Raw genomic sequence first — 23,700 nt, 5'->3', positions numbered from 1 at the left:
TTCAACTCCACCCCGCAACGTTGGCAGGAAAGTCTAACATGTGACCCCTTAGGCTCCTGCCATAAAGCTCCTGCCAGAAATGGGGAGAAATAGGTTAGATATGATCAGAGCTATGCTGTCCAGAGCATTAGGACCAGTTGAAGGGCATAAGAGTTGAAGGTGAATAGTCATCTCCTCCCAGGGTGGAGGAAGACACAAGGGACACAGTCTCACAACTGAGGTGTCACAATTTTTTCAGAAACTCCATACCAATACCAATGATGTGGTCAATCTCTTTGCAAGCTATATTTATGATATCATTTGAAAATATCAGAACCTCTGTCTTCAAAACTAACCAAATGAGTGTTGAAACCAATACCTTCTCTACCTTGTCAATGCGGCTTTGGCCAAGCCCCTGCCCTCCTCCAGACCCGAGGTCCTGTCTACAAAATGAGGGGACGGGATTCATCCTGCTCAACGGTCCCTGCCAACTCTGACACACTAATTTTTCTGTAGTCATTTGTTTTTTATAAAACTCATAACGTGTGTCAGGCATTTTTCCAAGAATGAGAGCCTCTTACCCCTTCTCTCCTCTCCCCAAACCTCTGTTATGTGTTATGTTGGGCTTTTCTTGTTTAAAACGTTTGGAAAAAAAGAGGTGTGTTGGATGGAGGTTTATTTCATGTGATACATTTGAGAGAAAATCAAGTAAGGGACTTTGTTTTGTTCCAGCCGCTGAAACAATAAAGCCACCAGAATGACATGCAGCATCATTTTGTACTGCCCTCAAGTGGCGGCCCAAAGGTCTTTTCCTGGTTGCAGTTTAAGGAATAAAATGTGTTTTCAGAGGAGCTCACAGTGTCTAAAGGTTGGAGAGTCTTAAAGGGCCTGAGGCAAGGGCAGCTGATTGACTCTCTCTTCTTAAATAGGAGGAGCTGAGGCCCATCATTGTTACCATCAGCACAAACCTATTCTAGTTTCTCCTATTTTTTTTTTAAGATTTTATTTTTCCTTTTTCTCCCCAAAGCCCCCCAGTACATAGTTGTGTATTTTTAGTTGTGGGTCCTTCTAGTTGTGCCATGTGGGACACCACCCCAGCATGGCTTGATGAGCAGTGCCATGTCCACACCCAGGATCCGACCCAGCAAAACCCTGGGCTGCCAAAGTGGAGCGGGCGAACTTAGCCACTTGGCCACAGAGCTGGCCCCTCTCCTATCTTTAAAGAGCTATTTTATAACCCTAACTCTCTCTCCAGTCCTATTTCTCTGCTCCCCTTAATTTCTCAACAGTTATCTACATACTGTTTCTTTTTTTTTTAAAGATTGGCACCTGAGCTAACAACTGTTGCCAATCTTCTTTTTTTTTTTTTTCCTGCTTTATCTCCCCAAATCCCCCCGTACATAGTTGTGTATCTTAGTTGCAGGTCCCTCTAGTTGTGGCATGTGGGACGCCACCTCAACGTGGCCTGACGGAGCGGTGCCATGTCTGCGCCCAGGATCCGAACTGGCAAAACCCTGGGCCACCACAGTGGAGCATGCAAACTTAACCACTTGGCCACAGGGCTGGCCCCTATATACTGTTTATATTTCCTCATTTCTAACTTATTTTTTAACTTTTTACTTTAAAATAATTTCAAACTTCAGAAAAGTTGCAAAAATATTACAAAGAATTCCCTTATACTCCTCACCCAGATGCACCAGAAGTTAATATGTTGCTGCAATCTCTTTATCTGTGTGTGCATGTGTGTACACATGCATGCATAGATATGAATGTGGGTTTTTTTCCAGAGCTATTTGAATTGTCGTATTTACCCCTAATACCCTAAATACTTCAGTGTGTATTTTCTAAGAACAAGGACATTCTCTTATATACCTGCATACTCCCCACTCAAGTATGAGATCAAACTCAGGAAATTTAACAGTGATATAATCCTTACATACGGTCCATATTCAGAGTTCACTAATTGGTCTGATAATGTTGTATGTAGCAGTTTCCACTCTGATACAGTCTGATCCAGTGCCTGATCCCTAATCATGTATTACATTTAACTGTCATGACTCTTTGATCTCATTTAATCTGGAACCGTTCCCCAGCCTATCATTATTATCCATGATATTGAGAATTTTGAAAAGTACAGGCCAACATTTTGTAGAATTTCCCTATTTGGTTTTCTCTCATGTTTCCTTATAATTAGATTTACATTTTTATTGTTTTGTTAGGGGTCAGGAATACTGCCGGTGGGATGCTGTGTCCTCAATGCATCACATGAGGAGAAACATAGTGTGACTTGGTCTCATTATTGGTGGTGTTCACTTTGATCAGTTGGTTAAGGTGGTATCTACCAGGTTTCTTCACCGTCAAGTTAGCTTTTTTTCCAATGTAAATAATGAGTAATCTGCGGAGAGGTACTCTGAGACTATGTAAATATCCTGTTGCTCTTCAAAACTTTTGCCCAAACATTTCAACATTCACTGATAATTCTTGCCTGAATCAATTACTATGATGGTTGCAAAATGGTGATTTTTATAACTTTATTATTCTATCAGCAATTTTTAGTTGGCATTCTACAGTAAGCAAGATCTTTCTCTTCTCTCTTATTTATTTATATATTTATTTAGCATTATCAGTATAGACTTACAGATTCTTATTTTATTTGACAAGTTATAGTCCATTACAGTCATATTCATTTTAATGTTCAGCTTGTCCCAGATTTGGCCAGTGAGAGCCCCTTCAAGATGGCTCTGGTGTCCCTTTGACATATACCCATCTTTCTTTCTTTTCCTTTGGCACTTTCTTGCTTTCTGGTATAACAAGATATTCCAGGTCCATCTTGTACTTTTCTTGCCTGCCCTTAGAAATCATACATCTCTCCAAAGAGCTCCTCTTTTAGTGCAGAATGGTACTTAGAAACCAAGATCTGGACACCAGATATGCTCATTCCTACTGGGGTGTAATTGCTTCTAGGCCCTTTAAGTAAACAGAGCTGAGGGAGAGAAAATGGCAACATAATATAGTTCAACTATTTTTAGCCATAAATTCATTACTGATGCTTCTAATTCCAATTCAGCACCACAGGGCTCTCCCATTCCTTATTTGCTTCTCCTTTTCCCAGAACTCTGGCTCTCAGCAGCATCAGTGTCTTTTTTCATTTCCTCAATGTTATGATACACACAAAATAGTTTCAGAATTGCTACATCCATTCCACTATCAAAAACAATCTACTAAACAGGGTTCAAGATGCATTTGCAGTTTTGTCTTGCTTTTACAATAAAGGTGTATATTCAAAGTACTGTATTCAAAATTTATTTGAATTAGTTTCTTTTTTTCCTTCAGAATGGTTATGTTACTTATTTAAATTTAGTTGTTTATTTCTGTTTATATTTAGTTTTAGGATTCCTTTGGTTCCTGTTAATTCAATTTTCTTTTTTATTTTTCTTTTTTATTTATTTATTTATATTTTTAAGGAAGATTAGCCCTGAGCTAACTGCTGCCAATCCTCCTCTTTTTGCTGAGGAAGACTGGCCCTGAGCTCACATCCATGCTCATCTTCCTCTGAACCTGCGAAACCCTGTACCACCAAAGCGGAGCACGCGATCTTAACCACTCGGCCATGGGCCAGCCCCCTCATTTTTTTTTTTAAGATTGGTCCTGAGCTAACATCTCTTGCCAATCTTTTTTTTTCCCTTCTTCTCCCCAAAGTCCCCCAGTAGTAGCTGTATATTCTAGTTGTAGGTTCTTCTAGTTCTACTATGTGGGACACCACCTCAGCGTGGCCTGATGAACAGTGCCATGTCCGCGCCCAGGATCCGAACCAGCAAAACCCTGGGCCACCAGAGCAGGGCATCTGAACTTAACCAGTTGGCCATGGGGCAGCCCCACTTTTCTTGGGTTTTGACACCACATTCTTCCGATTCTGCTCTCTGTTCACAGGCCTCTCCTCATTCTTCTTGTCAATTCAATCTCTAAAATTTGTTGCTCCTCAGAACTCTTTTGGCTCCCTTCACTTTTCTCTGTACACTTTCTTCCTAGATCTCAACTATTTCTATGTCTTTAAATACTGATTATGCTAATGACTTCTAATTTCATATCTTCATCTCAGACCTCTCTTCTGGTCTCCAAACTTATAACCAACTGCCTAATTGACATCTATTTGGATATCTCACTGAGATCTTAAGTTTAACATGTCTAAAATAGAACTCCTAATTTCCCTGCCAAATCTGCTTCCCGCAGGCTCCTCCCTCTCAGTAAATGTCATCTCCATCCACCTGGTTGCTCTAGCCAGAAACCTAGGAGTCATTCTGGATTCATCTATTTTCCTCAACCACAATGTCCAATCCATCTGCAAAGTATGAAGATTCTACCTACAAAAATATGTCAAATTAGTCAATTTCTCTCTGTCTCCACTACCACTACCTCATTCGCCATCTCTCACCCCAACTACTCATCAGCCTCATAACTGGCCTCTCTTTTATCTCCCACACATTCATGCTCCATGTGGTAGCTATAATGACCTTTTTTTTTTGAGAAAGATCAGCCCTGAGCTAATATCTGCTGCCAATCCTCCTCTTTTTGCTGAGGAAGACTGGCGCTGAGCTAACATCCGTGCCTATCTTCCTCTACTTTATATGTGGGACGCCTACCACAGCATGGCTTGCCAAGCGGTGCCATGTCCGCACCCAGGATCCAAACCCAGGAACCCCAGGCTGCCAAAGCAGAACCTGCGCACTTAACCACTGCGCCACCAGCTGGCCCCTATAATGACCTTTTTAAAAACAAAATAATACAAGCTTACATTTATTGGGTGTTTATTATGTGCCAGAAACTGCTATAAGCACTTTGTATATATATTTAATATTCACAACAATTCCATGAGGTAAAACTCAATTCTACTTAAATTTTATAGAAAAGGACACTAGAGCACAGAGAGATTAAGCAATTTTGCCCAAGGTCACACAGCTAATAAATAGTAGAACTTAAGTTTGGACCCAGACTGGTCTGCAAGCTTATCCAGCATATTATACTGGATAATGTTACTACTCAGCCTCAAATGCTTTGATGGCTTCTCACTGTGCTGGGACTAAATTCCCAACTCGATACCAAGGCCTGCTGGGTCCTGTGACGTGCCTCCCTCTTACCCTCCAACTCAACTCATGCTGCTTCTCTTGCCTTCACTTTGCTCCACTTTCTTCCAGCCACGTGGCTTGCTTTGTTTTGTTTTTTGTTTTCCAGCTTCGTTAAACATGTTAAGCTCTTTCCTGCCGGCAGGCATCACACATTGTCTGCCTCACATACTCTTCTGCCTGGTTCCTTCTCATTCTTCAGCTCTCGCTTTAATTGTCTGTTCCGAGAGAACTCCCCTCACCATGCTTTCTTAAGTAGCTCCCTTCCGGGCATGTTCTATCTCAGCCCCATATTTGTTTTCTTTTTAGCCCCTAAAACTATTTGTAATTACTTGTTTGTTTGTTTACTTGTTTTGTCTCTCTTCCTCATTAAAATTAAGTGCTGTGAAGGCAAAGGCTATGTCTTAGTCACTTTTGTATATTTAGAGCCTAAGGCAGTGCCTGGTTCATAGAAGGAACTCTAGAAATATTTGTTGAATAAACATATATCTTTTTCTACTTCATAGTTTTTGTTTACTCATAATTTCTGCTTCCTCATAACTTTGATTTGTCACAGCCCAGACTCCATCTCCTCCCACAATCCCCTACTCCACCTCACGGCCTCTCTCTTCACATCCTTTTAGTCCTAGTTTTTATTGCTACCGATTGCCTCAGTCACCTTGTATTTCCCAACTCGAGTTCCTGAGAGAGAAATATTGATTTGTCCAACTCATTTCTTAGGAACAAGGCCACATTTTAGGTCATTGGCAAGCTCGTGGGTCGCTTGCCTTTTGGCCAGGTTCCCAGTCCTGGTCCAAAGAGCCGTGTCGGGCCGGTATGGGTGGGGAGGGTCTGCACAGCGCTGCCTCTCCACAGGGTTGAGGATTTAGCAGGCACGGTGATTGATATTTGAGGATGAGTTGTAGCTGCAGCAGCAGCAGCAGCAAATAGTTAATCAGGCCTCGCTTACGGGTGTGCTCTCTGGGAAGCCAGTCTCAGGTTGTCCTGAGTCCCGTTTACTCTCCCTCTGAGGAGAACGGTAAGCACGAATTGAAAACCCTCACGTTTACACAGCATTTCTAAAACTGTAAAAAGAGTGTTTGCATCCATCTGCTGCATTTGTACCTCCAGCAATCCTGTGAGGCAAAGCATATTGTCTCCATTTTATAGGGAAGGAAACTGAGGCTCAGGGAGGTAACACGCATCACCCAAAGTCACACACATACTAACGAAGAGCCAGCACCAAAGCCTGGGTCTCTAGATTCCCCTGCCTGGGTTCCTTTCGCTGTATCTTGCTGCCTCATTTCTTTTCTGGAACTGTCATTTTGAATCGGCCCAAGGGATTTGTAAGGTCAACCATTTGAATGTCTAGTGAAATGTTCTAAAGGAGCTTCATGACGACCGAAGTTTCCTTGGAGGCAGCACTATAGGTGGGCTCTGTGGATACCAGGCTCCCAGTACACTCATCAAGTAGCTAAGGATTTCCAGAGTCCCTACCACATGCTGGGCATTCTGCTTTACACATGCTCTCCCAATTCAACCTCATAACCTTCGGCTGAGGCAGATATTATTATAATCCCCACTTTACAGAAGAGGAAACTGAGATTCAAGAGAGTAGGTCACTGGGCCAAAGTTCAAGATCTAGGAAATGGCAGTGCTGGGTTCCCAACTTAGAACTGACTCCAAGGCCCATCCTCCTTACATCACACCTGACTGTCTCCCTTCTCCTTATCCACCGTGTCACCTTGGTCAAGGTACTTAACTTATATGAACTTCTATTTCCTTATCAGTAAAGTGGGGATATTAGTACCTAATTCATGGGATTATTACAAGTTCATGAGCAGTCATGAGGTAGAACAACTTATTCCAGTAAACAGAGCAGGTACACACCATCTTTCAGTTTACTCTGAAAGATTCACTTTAGTCTGAATCTAAATCTTCACATGTGAAAAGAAGCAGAATTATCCATTTCAGTTGCCTATAAAGAGCAGGATCTCTAGTGACACTATCCTGTGGCAAGTATTCCTGGTCTAAATTCTGAAGACATAGGGCCCTGAGGCGGACAACAGTTATTCTCTAAAGAAGTAGCAATTTAATGTACTACAGAGGTGAGAAAGAACCTGCACTCAACCTAGCAGGATGGAAATTAGTAAGTGCTCAGTAAAGAGATTTGAATCTGTGTCTGACAAGCTTAAGAATTTCTCCAAGGCCAGGGCATTTTACATATAATCTTATTTAATCCTACCTAATCTCCATAGATAGCTCTTCCTATGACCTCCATTTTTCAAGGCTCAGAGAGTTTAAGCGATCTGCCTAAGGTCATACATCTTATATGAGGTAGAGAAAGAACTGGAGCCCAGTTTGGCACCATTGCACCAAGCTGTCAGCTGTGGGGAGTCTGGTGAGTCTGTTAGCAACTTACCCTGCCCTGCAGCTTCAGGACTCATTGGATGGAAACTGATTCCTAGGTCAAACGTGATCCTAACATCTTGCACATTCATTGTTCTCAGGAAAGGAAAATCAATTCTACAGGCATCAGCACAATTTAGGGAAAGTGCTGGCTAGTATGAAACTTCCCCATGTAACAGTACAGATAATTACTAACATCTAAACAAATGATGCTAATACCATCATTTGTGAGGAATGCAAGAGCAAGAATAATAACTAATCTTGTTACAGAGCTTTATGATTCACAGGGGATACTCATTTCTGTTACCCAATTTGCTCTTCACATCCCCTCTTTGAGATAGGTATTATCATTGCCATTTCACAGATGAAGAAACTAAGACTCAAAGAAGTTCATTGAATATGAAGAAGTGGACATATATTGTTTTATGGTCTCTCAGCCTTCATTCGCCCTTCTTTTGGTAATGGTACCCTATGTTTCCTTTGGAGATCAAATACCTCCCACCTCAGCAACAGTGATTGGATCAACATGAGCACATGATACATCAGATCTTTGAGAGTCAAGCTTAGAACTTTTGTTTGGGCTTTAGTTCAAATGGTCAAGATGGAGGCGCTCTCTTAAGCCCATGGGTATGAGTCTGAAGTTAATGGCTACCACCACAAGGAAAAAACATTATGTATAAATTTTAAACCTACAAAAGAAAGTTTAGCCTAGCCAATGGAAAGCCGAAATGAAGGTTAAAAATAAAAAAAGAGGGGCCGTCCGGTGGCGTAGCGGTTAACTTCGCACATTCCACTTCGGCAGCCCGAGGTTCGCCGGTTCGAATGCCGGGTGCGCACATGACACTGCTTGGCATGCCATGCTGTGGTAGGCGTCCCACATATAAAGTAGAGGAAGATGGGCCCGGACATTAGCTCAGGGCCAGTCTCCCTCAGCAAGAAGAAGAGGATTGGCAGCAGATGTTAGCTCAGGGCTAATCTTCCTCAAAAAACAGCAACAAAAAAAACTCAAATAAAAATTTAAAAAGAATGTATAGTAAATGGATGGTAGGATTAAATCTTAATATACAGTAATTACATTAAATGCAAAATCACCAATTGGGCTTTTAAAAATTACATCCAACAATAAATTGGCTATAAGAGACACACTTAAAACCTAAAGAGTTAGAAAGATGGAAAAAGATACACCAGGAAAATATGAACTGGGTTGTGATCTTAATTATCTGTCAAAAAGGAATTTTAGTCTCAAAAGATAACAAGTGATAAAAAGTCATTATATACTCATAAAAGAAACAATAGGCAAACACATAGATGCAACAGGCAAAACACATAGATGGACCTAATTATACAGTCTTAAAATACACAGAACTGCAGGGAGAAATAGATACTTAATTGTAGCTGAAGAGTTTGATATCCCGGTCTCAGAAACTGCTATATCAAGGCTTGAAGTATAATTACCATATTTCAACATTTCTACACCTTATATAAGGTTGGATTGTATAATAAATAAAAAATTATTTATAATAAATGTGAAAAATAAAATTATAAAAGAAAAATATAGAAGACTATTATATGTGACTGAGGAGAAGGGAAAGGCAAAACTTCAAAAGCACAAACTATAAGACAATAATATTGATGAATAATAAAGATTTCTATTCAACAAAAGAGACTGTGGACAAAGTAACTCGATGAGAGAATGAGAGAAGATATTTGAAATACTTAATGTACAAAACTCTTGCAAGCAAATGAGGGCAGCAACCCCTAGAAAAAAATAATAAAAAAATATGAACAGAGAGGAAATCCAAAAATCAAAAGGCATATGAAAAGATTCTCAAAAATATCAGAGAAATGTTAATTAAAACAGCAATGTGCTATCCTTTTACATCCATTAAACTATAAAAATTTAATAATGCCAGCTGGTGGGGTCATGGGGATGCTGGACCTTTTATGCATGGTGGTGGGAGTATGGACCAGTTTAGCCATTGTGGAAAGCAATCTGACATAAATTATGCAAATTAAGAACTCATATTCTATGAGCCTGCAGTACCACTCCTGGGGTGTATTCCAAAGAAATTCTTATGCAGGGACATAAAGTGTTGTGCATTAAAATATTCATTGCCATGTTATTTATGATGCTGGGGACTTGAAAACAACCTGTGTATCACTGGGAAAGTAGATATCCAAAGTGTGGTAAATGTTGGATCATGAAATATTATGCAGCAATCAAAAGGAATAGATTAGGTATACACACAACAACATGAATGCATTTTTGAAATAGTACTCAGTGAAGAATATGAAGAAATAAAGTGAGATTTAAACACTATACTATTTACATAAATTAAAAATACACGCACACAAAACAAAAATTCACATTTTGTAAGAACATATACAAACAAAGAAAAACATATCAAACAGAACTTAATTGCCTGTGTGGGGAAGAGAAAGGGAATAGAAGGAAAAGATAAACAACAAATAAAATTTAAAAGTGATAATCACTAACCAAAGCTGATAAAGTGCCAGGTACTGAGGAGTGTGATTAACTAAACCCTCTCAACCCAAAGTCAAAAGAATCAATCAATGAATGAACACAAAACTGGAAGGAAAGACAATAAATATTGCACAGTTGTCTCTGGACTTGGGGATAATGAGAAATTTTTACTTTCTTCTTAAGAAGTTTGTAGACGCCAATGTTTTTTTCCTGAGGAAGATTTGCCCTGAGCTAACATCTGTGCCAATCTTCCGTTATGTTGTATGTGAGTCACTGCCACAGCATGGCTGACGAGTGGCATAGATCCGTGCCTGGTATCTGAACCCACAAACCCGGGTCACCGAAGCTAGACTCCAAATATTTTATGTTGAGCACCTGTTACTTTTGAAAATTAAACATATAATCAGAATTTGTTTAAAAACTCATCTGGAGGAGTATGGTTCAGTGGCAGAATAGTGGTATTCAAAAACAAGTCCTGGAAGGAAATGTAAAAGAATTCAAAGTCTGTATGCAGAATGGGTGGAACTGTGCATGGATTTTTTTCTTGTTAAAAGTGCCTTAATTTCTGAAATCATGTTTGTGCAAGCATTCAAAATGGAGGCAAAAGAAAATTTAACAAAAGTAAAAGCAACAGCTTTAAAAAAAACATTCACAGGGCTGGCCCAGTGGCATAGTGGTTAAGTTTGCATGCTCCACTTTGGCAGCCTGGGGATCGCTGCCAGTTTGGATCCTGGGCACGGACCTACACATGGCTCATCAAACTGTGCTGTGGCAGCATCCTGCATAGAAGAACTAGAAGGACTCATAACTAGGATATACAACTATGGACTGGGGCTTTTGGGAAGAAAAGAAAAGAGGAAGATTGACAACAGATGTTAGCTCAGGGCCACTCTTCCTCACTTAAAGAAAAAAAGCATACCTTAAAAAAAAATTCAAATAGATCCTTACTGTTTACTCTTCCCCCAAAATTCTGCATGAAAATCAGTATTTTTAACTGGTGATATCTGAAAATATGTAACAATTGGTAGAACACATGCTTGACCAATCAGAGCAGACATTGGTAGTAAACAACGCTCATATCAGACTGGCATCCCTGAAATGCAGCTCATTAGACACCAGCCCTCTAGCCCCAAGACAGAGTTCAGACTCAGCACCTGAGCTTTGCCCTTTTTCACAATGCAAGACTCATGTTATAGAAACAGACGTAAAGGTGAACGGTGCCAAAATATGTCACCCCAGAATATGCCGCTTTGGCATAAGGAATTTTTTGAGCTAAAGGCACATGAAAAACAGCAGATACAAAAGGGACACTCTGGTCTCTCCTTTTCCTCCTGAAAACAGGAGATAAAACTCGCATGTGAGAGCTGCCCTCCATGTACCAGGAGACAAGAAACATTCTTATCATCAAGGACAGGAAGTTGAGACCAAGAGAAATTTACACACAGAATTTGTTAAAATAGTTCTTATCTTCCTTCAGCCTCTCTGTGTAATTTAGCAACTTTTCCACAATTGTCTCTTTTGTTCAACCTAGTATTATAGCATTTAGGTTTGGCCACTTCTTTGGGTCTTTCTTTTCTTTTCCTTTCTTTTGAGGAAGATTAGCCCTGAGCTAACATCTGCTGCCAATCCTCCTATTTGCTGAGGAAGACTGGCCCTGAGCTAACATCTGTGCCCATTTTACTCTACTTTACATGTGGGCCGCCTACCACAGCATGGCTTGCCAAGCAGGGCCATGTCCACACTGGGGATCCGAACCAGGAAACCCTGGCCCGCCGAAGCAGACCGTGCGCACTTAACGGCTGTGCCAATGGGCCGGCCCCTTTATTTTCTTATGAGAGCTCCTGTGTGACATAAAACTTATATTAAATAAATCTGTATGCTTTTCCCGTGTTAATCTGTCTTATGTCAATTAAATTCTCAGGCCCAGCTGAAGACTCTAAGAAGGTAGATGTAAGTTTTGCTTCCCCTACAAAGGCAAATTTCCCAAACCAGAATATTCCAAAGATTGTAAGGCCCAGAAGCTACACCAGGCACTGACCTAAAGGAAAGAAGGAAGAAAGAGTTCTCGCAGTTCCTTCCTGACCTCGCCACCGACTCCTGTAATCCTGGCGCCCTGCTCTTTGACTCTGAAATTTGGTTCACACATAACCTTCTCCATTAGACAAACTCTTGCACATTCGTGCATACACAAGAGCTGGCTCGAAAATCACTTCCTTCGTGAAATCTTTCCTAAAACCACCAGCCATGGTTTTGCTCTGTCTTTGAACTAATAATTTTTGAGCACCTACTACAGACCCAAAGTTGTAGCCCTGTGCTGTCCTATAACAGCCGTGACTGGGCCTGACTCTCTCTAGTCCTTGGTGGAGTCCTAGTGATGCGGGGTTGGTGAGCCGAGGAGTCGAAAGAAAGATTTCTTAGACTCTCAAGATCTGGCAGTAGTGCTCTTTTATTTAGGGAATAGTGTGGAATAGCATGGGGACAGGACCCATGGGCAGGCAGAGCTTCTGCTGCTGCCGCTTCTGCTGCCCCCGCTGGCATGGGGACAGGTCCCACGGGCAGTCAGAGCTCCTGCTGCTGCCCCAAGTTGAGGGTTAGGGCTAATTTTATAAGGCATGGGTATGTGACTTATTTTTACTGGAGAAAAGAAAAGATGATGTAAAAAGTCATTAAATGATTTCAGTGCAGATGGGGTCTGGTTATTGTGCGGTCATATAACTTTAGATAGGAATCTGGCCATATAGATCGGCATGTAGGTGAGGATGCCCTGGGCTTCTCTCCCTGGGGCGGTCCTAATTCATACCATAAAAAAAGTCCACTGGGTCGTATAGTTTGGCATGTAGGCCAGGTCACCTTGGGCTTCTCTAGCTGGGGCAGCCTTAATCCACATCACTAGTAAAGCGAAGGATGGAAGGAGTCAGCATTAATCCTCACAGCCGAGTTGGCGGTAAGTCCTGTTATTAACTCCATTTCACAAATGTGAAAAATGAGACACAGGAAAGTTAGATTACTTGCCCAAGTTAATATAGCCGGTAAGTAAATAGAACTAGGAATCAACCATGGTGGCCTTGAACAGCTGGCAACCACACTAGCTAGATCACTTATTAATATAAAAAGGCTGTCACAGGTCACTCAATTGCTTGTTTGTGTGTTTGGTTTTTTTGAGAAAGTTTTTAAAAGAGGAAAATCACTTTGTGCTTATTTTCCTTAAAAGAGTATTTCTTCCATGTGGCACATTGCCTACTATCTGTATTCAATAGTACTAGATGTTCACTCACTCATCCGACAGCCAAATGCAATGGAAGGAGAAGCTTTGGAACCACACAAACTTGAGCTCAGATACTGGCTCTGCCCCTTACCCTTTGTTTGAGCTGGTGACCTGAGCAAGTGACTTGACCACTCTGAGCAGTTTACAGATGTAGATCTGTAAAAGGAATATAATAATGGTTTCCTCTATAGTGGCTGCTATCAGGGTTAAATGAGCAAATTGTAAGAGCTCCTCAAATTTATAAGAAAGTTTATCTACAGAAAACTTTGCAACCTGTAAAGAGCTACATGTTGTGAGCAGGTGGTGCAGAAAAGATAAAGGTAAGACCAGCAAACTGGCAAACAAGTAATATTCATTAAAGATGTTCAACATCACTAATCATCAGGGAAATGCAAATAAAAACTACACTAAGATATCGCCTTACACCTGTTAAAATGGCTATAATCACTAAGACAAAAAATAACAAATGTTGGAGAGGTTGTGGAGAAAAGGGAACCGTCATACACTGCTGCTGGTGGGAATGCAAACTGGTGCAGCCACTATGGAAAACAGTATGGAGATTCCTCAAAAAACTAAAAATAGAAATACCATATGACCCAGCTATCCCACTACTGGGTATCTATCCAAAGAACTTGAAATCAACAATTCAAAGTGTCTTGTGCACCCCTATGTTCATTGCAGCATTATTCACAATAGCCAAGACGTGGAAGCAACCCAAGTGCCCATCGACCAATAACTGGATAAAGAAGATGTGGTATATATATATATATATACAATGGACTATTACTCAGCCATAAAAAAGACAAAATCACCTTATTTGCAACAACATGGATGGACCTGGAGGGCATTGCGTTAAGCGAAACAAGCCAGATACAGAAAGACCAACACCATACGATTTCACTTCTATGTGGAAGACAAACAAACACACGGACAAACAGAACAGTTCAGCGGTGACTGGGGGAAGGGGGCTGGGGTGGGCACAGGGGGTGAAGGGGAGTACTTACATGGTGATGGACAACTAATAATGTACAACTGAAATCTCACACTGTTGTAAACTATTAGGAACTCAATAAAAAAATCAGGGTGCAAAACAGCAGAGAAGCAAAAGGACCTTCACAAAGTATCTTTATGTTGAGAAGAAGTCTAATTTTGTTTTTAAATATTGATACCTCTGCAAGAAGAAAACATCATCGCCCACAAGTACTACCATCAGAACTGCTCAGTAAACACTAAGCAATATAGACATTTAAACAAAATAAAATCCCTGGATGTACTGGGATACGTTGAAAGTGAGGACCAATCTTATACAGAAACTTATTTACCAACAATTAGTTTTACAAACACCATGATGATAGTAGTAATAGCTATATTTGTTGACTGTATGTTTATATCAGGCACTTTACACACATAGCTCATTTAACCCCTATAACAACTTCATGAAATAGTAATTATCACCCCCTTTCCAATGACAAGGAAATAGAGGCCCAAAAAGGTGATGTGACTTTCCCAAGGTCGTACAGAGCAAGAGAGGTGGAGTAGAAATACAAATCCAAAGTTCATTCAAAAAGAGCAAGAAATTTTGCTCCCCAGATTTTGCCAACCTCATGAACATTTCTCCTTCTAGCCACATTATTTCCTCTGAGTGTAACCATTTTACCAAGTTACAGTTCATCCTTCTCGTCTACACGGACTTCGTTTTTACCCAGAAACCCACTTTCAGCCTCATCTTCTTTCATCTGCCTGTCATTTCCTGGTGTCTCAGCAGAATCCTCTTCACTTCCCTCTTCTTCAATTCCCCAGATGTCATCTTCCCTTTCCTCCTCCTTTTCCTTTGTCTTCTTGGCCTCTTCTTCCTGTTTTCTTTTTTCCATTTCTTCATACAGTTCTCTCCATTGCGTCTCCACGTCCTGTTTAGAATGTGGAATTTCAAAATAATTTACAGATGGTACAAACAAAGTTAACCCACTTTAGAAATGTCTGGCATCCTCCCACACTCTTAAAGATTTCTGGGATGGTGTTTATTTACGTACAAATTTTCAGTATGTGTGGGCTGGAGAGAAGTGTGTGTAATTTGTTCGTAAATAAAATTGGTTCTGATTCAACAAACATTCACTGAAAGCCTATAGCATTGCTAAGCATGGTGCACAACAATCTGCACACATTATTTCTATTCCTCACAGCAATGCATGAGGGAAGTGTGACTAGTCCTGCTTTCTAGATGAGGCATCTAAGGTTTGGACTGATTAAATGACTTGCCCAAGCTATACAACTAGTGAGTGGTAGAACCAGGATTAGAAACCAGGTTTTCTGGGTCTGAGTTTGGCCCTCTTCCTGCTATATCACAGTAATACAGTCTTTAGGGAACTCTTTGAATTTGCTTTTCAACTGTGACCGTTACAAACTTGTATTAGGTCAAAAATAGGACTCCTTCTGTATTCTCTAATGTGTTCATCCAGATCCCAGAATCTGATCCCTAGAGCCATCTTCATAGATGTTTCTACTCAGAGGGGCCTTAAAAAAAGGATACAGTCCAAACCCGTGTAAGGCTTTAATCCTCACCTACAGAATCTGGGCCAAGTGGTCTTTTACCCAGTCCTGGGGGCCAAAGCTAGATTGAGGACCTGCACGCCCAGGAGGCTAGGGCCTTCTAGAATCCTGCTGGGAGCATCTTGTGTTTCCCACATTATCAGGGGAAGAAAATCTCTGTTTCAAACAAACCTTCATTTTCTTGTGGCTGGAAAGCACTGGCTACAATTAATGTCTCCATTTCTTCACTTCCCTCTCACTGCTCTGCTCACTGATTGTTTCCATCTTCCATTCTTTACCAAAACTGCTCTTGCCAAAGGTAACCACCAACTCCACCAGCTCCTCAACTCCACCTGGACCTACAACAATCCATTGAATCTATGTCCTTTTCATTAGACCTCAACGAATTCATGTCCTCACTTTTCTCCTTTCTTTATTTTCGTGTGATCACACTCCCTTCAAATATCTTCAACTCCCTTGCCCTTCCCTCCCTTAGCTGGGCAAATCCTCAACTCTGGTTAAATCCAGCTCCCCATGCCTGCACCTAAGCAGAGAAGATGGGGAGAGAAAAACAGCGAAATCAAACTGATTTTCCTCTTTTAAAACTCGTTATGACTAAACTTAAATGAGCCCTTAGTGCTAGCCAGTGAGCCTACTACATTTCTGTGTTGATTCACTTTCCTTCTCCTTAGGTAACTATTTCTCATCTTCTTCTCAAACCTCCAACGCATCTTTCACAATCTCATGCTAAGTTGTTGGCCTTAATTCCCATTTCACAATCAGAAGAAATTTTCCACATGCTCTGTGGCAGCCATGGAGGTACGCCACTTGGATTTCTCTTGAAGAAGAACTTGTCGGTCAGTTATGAGGAGTGCAGTGAGCTAATAGCCTGAAGCTGCAGCACCTGGGGGTCCACCGCAGCATTCAAGCCCAGGACATGCTGTTCCAAAGCAGCCCCCAGTCAATGGCTGAGCATAGCGGCGGTTCTGGCGTCTGGCCATTTCCTTTCCTACATAATATTCTTCTATAGTCAATCTTTCCACTGGAGCCCTTGAGAGCTGGTGAGAATTTCTCAGAGCTGTATCGCATTTGGCAGCAATTCCTACCCAATCCTCCTGCTTCCCCCCTCTCCTTTCACAGGTGTCAGACTTCCCTGCCTATTCCTGCACCCTCTACCTTTCGACTTTCTCAGGTATTATCCGCAATAAGTCTCCTACATTTCTAACTCTATCTTGGTGTCTGCTTCCCAGAGAATCCACCTGACACATACTCCCCACCATATCTACCCATCTACCTGTATTTATTCTCAGATAGTCATTCTTCACTCCTGTGGTTATAGATGAAATATCTGTACTCCTACAGAAAACCAACCCATCTTCCGTGGCAATAGATCTCATCCACTCTCATAGTCTCAAGAAATTGCTCCAGAAATTCTCTTCTATATTGTTCCTCTCTTTATTGGATCATTCCCATTAGTATACAGGTAGGCAGGAAGATCTATACAGAAGAAATCCTGACCAACATTTCCCTTTACCTACCCCCCCATTCTCTACTCTTTTTACAGTAAAACTCCTCAAAAGACTAGTATAGACTGTTTCCAGTTGTTCTTCCATTCTTTCTCAAATCTGTTTTTGCCTATACCTCTCCACTGAAACTGTTCTTGTCAGAGTCACTAATGAACTCCATGTTACCAAATTCAGCGGTCCATTCTCAGTCCTCATCTTTCTTGACCATTTGACACAACTGATCTGTCCTTTCCCCTTAAAATACTTTCTTCACTCGGCCTACAGGATACTACTCGGTCTTGGTTCTCTTTCTGCCTTGCTGGCTACTTTTTCTGTTTTCTTTGCTGGTTCCACTTTATCTCCCTGATCTATCTCTAAATATTGGGGTGACCCAAAGCTCATCTGTGAATCTCCTTTCTATATATACTCACTCCTTAGGCGATTTCAGCTAGCTTCATGGGGCTTTAAGTGTTACCTGTAGGCTGATGAATTCCAAATTAATATGTCTTAGCCACACTCATATCCAACTGCCTCCTTGACATTTGGATTTCTAATAATCATCTGACTTAACATTTAACAGTCATGTTATTTATTTCTGTCCTCACCCCATCCCCAAATATGCTCCTCCCTTGTTCTTCTCCATCCCAGTAACTCCCTCATTCTAGTCACCTGGATCAAAAACCTTGGAGCCATCCTTTTTTACTCTCACTCATATTCCATATCTAATCCTAAATGTCATATTTCATATCTAATCACTTCTATGAGTTTTGCCTTCAAAATGGATCTGGAATCTGAGCATTTCTCTTTATCTCCACCACTACCACCTGCTTCTGCCTTTGCTCCACTATAGTCTTGTTTTAATTTCTATAGTCTTTTGTAACACAGCAGCCAGAGTAATATCTTAAACCGTGAGCCAGGTCATCTCACTCCGCTAAAAATGACTTCAATGGCTCCCCATTTTACTCGGGGATGTGGCCCCAACTACTCTCCTTCTCTCTCACTCAGCTCTAGTCACACTGGCCTTCTTACTCTTTCTTGAACAAGCAAGTTATGCTTCTACTTCAGGGACTTTGTGTTTGCAAAGAGAGAACACTCTCCGACTACCCAGAAGGCCTTTCTTCTCCAGATAGCTACATATCTTCTCCAGATAGCTTGTTCCTTACTTGCCCCTAAATGTTACTTACTCAACAAAGCCTCCCCTGACCACCCCTGATCTCAGCCCTCTCTGTTGCTTTATTGTTCTCCATTGTTTATCTCACCACCTCACTACATATGTATTCACTATGTTTCTTGTTGGTCTCTCCTAACTGAATATTAGCCCCATGAGAGCAGAAACGTCTCTGTTTTATTTCACTGATATCTCCCCCACCACTATAACAGTCTTTGAACAGGCACTCAACAACTATTCGTTAAGTGAATGTCTGGTTTCACAATAGTAGGTACCATGTATTGAGCACTTACTATATGCCAGGAACTTATAAGATAGGTGCTATAATCATTCCCAATTTATGGACGAGGAAACTGAAGATCTGAAAAGTTCAATAACTTGCCTAAATTCATACAGCTAGTAAGTGATGGAGCTTGGATTTGAACCTAAGCAATCTAGCTCTAAAACTTGTATTCTTAACCAATATGTAATATTGCTTCAACAAAACAATATTAGATGATAACCTTAAAGTAAAAACAAAACAAAACCAGACTAAAAGTCTAATAAATTTTTATTTTTTTCCACGATGACTATTTCAATGCTTTTTTGGAAATATTAAGTACCAAAGTTCTCTCAAAAAAATTTTTTTGGTGCCTGTGTTTTGCTAAGCAGTACGCTCTAAACATGAGCTTAATCTGCCTATTGGGTAATCCAGCACTGGATTATTATTGGGTAATCCAGCACTGGCCACAAACCTGCTTGAATGGACCTTCCTGCAGAACCAGGAAGGCTGGATGGAGGGTGTCACCATCCTGAAGCCATTGGGCCAACTATCACTCCACCCACAAAATAGCTCTAGGAGAGCAGGAAAGCTGGTGAACAGCACTAACACCTTCCTCCTTTCTCCAAGCCATGCATCAGCAACGGGTTCAGTGTTTCCTTACTAGATCACCACACTGTGAGCAGGGAGTGTGACACAGAAGGAGCATGAGTTCCAACTCAACAAGTTAAAGGCTGTACATGACCTTGGGCAGTTTATATATACTCTCTAAATCTCAGTTCCTACATCTGAAAAATGGGAGTAATAACACATGTCTTGCTGGGTCGTTTTAGGGCTAAGTGGGATAATTTTCGGAAAGTGCTCACAGAGTCAGGTACAAAGTTATAGATGTCTGATGAATGTGCGTTCTCTCCCCCACCTCTCAGGGCCATGTGACCAGCAAGTGAGACAACGACTGTGAGGCTGATTTTTAAAATACAAAGAACAGTACACAATTGAGGAGTTAGACATCTGGAATTCAGAGTGGGAGATTATCTTACTTTTCTTATTCCCCAGGTCTTATTTCCAACCTCTTCAGCAAACTCTTCATCATTGGTTAGAAGGAAATTGTCAAAGATGCTGCCTGATTTCACCTGTTGGAATGAAAACAGTGGGATTAGAACTAGAGCAAAGGTGATTAAGAAATCACCTAAGGGTCTTGCTAAATGCAGATTCTCAGGCCACGGGCCCAGAGATTTTAATCAATAACTGAGGTTGAGTGAAGGAATACAAAGGTGATTAATAATACAGAGGGTCCAGGGTTAGCTGAGCCACTCTAGAGAAAAGTTAATTTGCTATTTCCCGACATTCTGTGCTCCTCAAGCCCCTACCACTATTTTAGAGGGTTGTGAAGAAATTTTCATCACTCTGCTAGATTCCAAATTGCTGCCCAGTGGCTGTTGCCCTCGCTCAAGTTGACAGCACCTACCTCTGATGCCACATATAGATGCCCTTTTAAAGGTTTTCTCCTTAATATAATCAGAAAAACTAAAACATAGGGAAAGGAAAAGGTTTGACAAAAAGTGCGAGCAGAATTTAGATCCTCTACCATATTTCTCTATTTTCTTAAAATTACATAGTACCTACAATTAAAGGAAAAGATGAATTGTCATGATATATAATAATTTCAGTGTTTGTTTTTTTAATGATAAAGGAAGAGAATAGAAAGAGCACAAGTCATGGAGTCAAACAAACCAGCTCAACCACATACTAGCTATGTGACTTTGGGCAAGTTACTCAACTCCTCCGACCCTATTCCCTGATAAAGTGTTGAAAATAATAACTCCCTTTCAGTGTTGTCATGAGAATTAGAAATAATATATATATCTCTAAAGCAAAGTGTCTGGCAGATAATAGTTACTGAATGAGGGTAATAGTATCATAACTTCTCAGTATCTGGATATGTTTCAAAAGGAGCAAAAGAAAGGTCATTCTGTATTTTTTTACTTTAGCAGTATGTTAAATAAATCATCAAGTTAATTGTGTGGGAGCAGTCGTGTGACCAAGAGAAAATTTGCAGCATAAGTTATCATGGGTCCCTCCTCCAGGGTTTGAAAAAAGCTTTGTTTTTTTAAGTAAGAAAGATTTTTATTTGGTTTACATCATCCCACCAGCCCTGCCTCCAACCGAAAAATAAATGACAAAATAGCCACTTTGAAGAGAGACTGTTATTTTGCTCTGAGACATTTTTAAAATCGGTTTTAATTATTCCTTGTGCAACTTTAAGATTTTTTTTACCTTTGGGGTTTTTTCTTTTGAGTCATCAGCAATCTTGCTTTGAGAACTGTGCAGTCGTTGGCCCTTCCATTTTTCCTACTCCCAAGAGAAATGTTCCTAATCTTCCCTGTTCTCTTCAGTGCCCCCTTGTCCCTTCCACCTTCCACTACACTCTTGGCTCTGCCTCCAACGAACAATCAGGATGTGAGGCTCAGTCCTGCCTCCTAAAACTTACTAGTGGAGTGACCTTGGTCTACTGACATCCTGTCTATGCCTCCATGTTTTCATCTGGAAAATGGAAGAAAACATACCTTCCCTGCTTTCTTCATACAGCTCTCAGAAGAAAAGAACGTGTGAGAAAGAGCTTTGCTAGACTGTAAAGCCTAAAAGGTTAATTCACTGAAAGTTATCTGGTTTCCTATGCTACCCCACTTGAATCATAAAATGGAAAGAGGATAGGTTTGGGGACTTAGCTATGGGATCTTGACAAGTCAAGTCACCTCTCTGAGTCCTCGGCTTCCTCCCGAGTAAAACGGAGAGGGAAAGGCCTACCCTCCCAGCCTCACAGGGCTGTGCCACAGACCATATGGCTTAAGGGATGTCAGTGTGCCTTGCATATGGCAAGGATATACTCATTGCATTTTGTGTCACTACTCCTTCAAAGATCACAAGTACCAAAGGTAAGAAAAAGAATTTTCTTTGTTCACTGCCATCTCCTCCCAGCTCTGTTCTAGTGAAAGAAAGAATGCAATCACTTCTGCCAAAGCAAAAAAAATTTAACAATTTAAAAAGGCAGAGGGCCGGCCCCGTGGCCGAGTGGTTAAGTTCACACGCTCCACTTCAGCGGCCCAGGGTTCAGATCCTGGGTGCAGACATGGCACTGCTCGTTAGGCCATGTTGAGGCAGCGTCCCACATGCAAACTAGAAGGACCCAACAACTAAAATATACAACTATGTACTGGGGGAATTGGGGGAGAAAAAAAGAAGCAGGAAAAAAAAAGAAGATTGGCAACAGTTGTTAGCTCAGGTGCCAATCTTTAAAAAAAAAAAAAATTAAATAAATAAATAAAAAGGCAAAGAGACCCTGTATGGAGATGTCAGAACAGAGAGCAGGAGGGCTCAGGGACTAAGCAAGAAAGTTAACCAGCTTACTAGGTTGGGACCCAGCAGGGACGGGGAGGGCAAAAGGGCTCCAAGCATCTGACAGCCAGAAACTGAGTTGGGGTGGGCAGGGGACGGAATTCCCACCCATCTCCACGCTAAGAGTCACTAGGCTCTTCCAGTAAGGCGCAAGGCCCTGCTGTGGTAAACTGGCTGTGCCAAGTTGGCTGAATGGGGAAGGTGGAATAGGGCCTGTGAGGGCCAGACCCAGTTGGAACTTAGAAGGAAAGGATGCTTGCAAGGTGATGTCAGCGTTGTGCAGAACTGTGTCACAAGAAAAATAAAAAGGTAAAGAGATAATGCTGGAGTTTTAGAAATGTAGTCTCTCAGGCTTCACCCCAGACCTGCTGGATCAGAATCCGCATTTTAATAAGATTGCAGAGGGATTCACGTGCACGTCAAAGTTTGAGAAGCATTCTTTCAGCACGGTTTAAATTCTCAAATAGAAAGTTTTGCCTGCTTGGAGAGGCTGATAGTACTCAGAGCAATTAGTGCCAAAAAATTTTTTTAATTTTGCAGATGAAAAAAGATATAGTGCAAAATGTGTAAAATAATGTTTTCAGTGCAAAAAAAAACCCCAATGTATTTCAAGGTAATAATTAGATTAGGCATATTAATATGACCACATATTTTTACAAGATGTAGAAAGTTCCCATTATTTATTAAAAAGGGACAAATGAAGAAAAAGAGATAACAGTGGGAATTTGTGCAAACTGTATCCACATTCTCCAGATAAGAAAGGAAGGAAAGAAGGACGCGCGTCCCCCCTTCCCTCCCTTCCTTCCTTCCTTCTCTCCTGACCCGCTACTGTGCATGTGGCAATTTATGGACATCATCTCCTTGCACTCTTATGCTGGTCTTACTGAGCTGGGAAACCAAGAAAATGGGAATAAACAAAGTGGAAAATAAATAAATAAACCAAAAATCTTCAAATAGGGCATGTCTGTTCAAGAGACCTTTGATTGCCCTGAACTGTTTAAATCACTGGGCAGAGGCAGATTCCCTGGCCATGGGACCTTCCAGGATACACCCAAGGACAAGTGGCTGTGGTTTCTGGAGTCTCTATCGTATAGTGGCTGCAGTCATTAAGGCAAGAACTTTAGAGGCTGACACTGTGTTAGAATCCTGTCTCTACCATGCATTAGCTGTGTGCTCCTGGGCACGTCACTTGACATTTCTGAGTTTCAATTTTCTCAAATGTAAAATGTGGTAATAATAATGGATAATAATACTTACTTTACAGAGTTTTGAGGATTCAAGAAGGTAATAGAGGCCAGGTCAGTGTTGTAACAAAAGTGAGTTCCCTTCCTCTCCAAGGGAATTCTTTCAAGACTACATAGATTGAGGTCTCCTGGGCCCAGGCCTTCACTCTGGGGCCTGCACTTCTCCTGAGTTGGGAAAGAGTCCTCCCCATCTTCAGTAATGGTTTCAGGGAAGAGAAAGATGGAGAGAACAACTCTCCAAAGGCCTGAGTCTCTGAGCCCTCTCTTTCTCTCCCAATCAGAGCCAGGCAAGATGACCACCAGAGAGAGGGAGGCCAGGTCAGGACTGGTCGTCATGGCTGGGACAGTCACCCCAACATCTGTCT

The 23,700-nt window shown here is 41.2% G+C and overlaps 1 protein-coding gene across 1 annotated transcript in view; it reads right to left on the bottom strand.

Annotated features, from left to right (window-relative positions):
* Positions 1 to 3,360: 3,360 nt before the first annotated feature.
* Positions 3,361 to 23,700, bottom strand: part of LOC106825998 (calreticulin-like) — a 44,961-nt gene continuing 24,621 nt past the window's right edge. Inside the window, exons 9-10 of the mRNA XM_070511418.1 lie at positions 19,736 to 19,828; positions 3,361 to 15,144 (exon numbers count right to left, since the gene is read on the bottom strand). Of these exons, the coding sequence (XP_070367519.1) occupies positions 14,899 to 15,144; positions 19,736 to 19,828 (339 nt within the window). The 3' untranslated portion in view covers positions 3,361 to 14,898. The remainder of the gene's footprint in view (positions 15,145 to 19,735; positions 19,829 to 23,700) is intronic.

This window comes from Equus asinus, chromosome 5 (assembly GCF_041296235.1).
Source record: "Equus asinus isolate D_3611 breed Donkey chromosome 5, EquAss-T2T_v2, whole genome shotgun sequence".
Lineage (NCBI taxonomy): Eukaryota > Metazoa > Chordata > Mammalia > Perissodactyla > Equidae > Equus > Equus asinus.
Note: the sequence above shows the minus strand (reverse complement) of the source record. Positions and strands in the feature narration are given on the sequence as shown.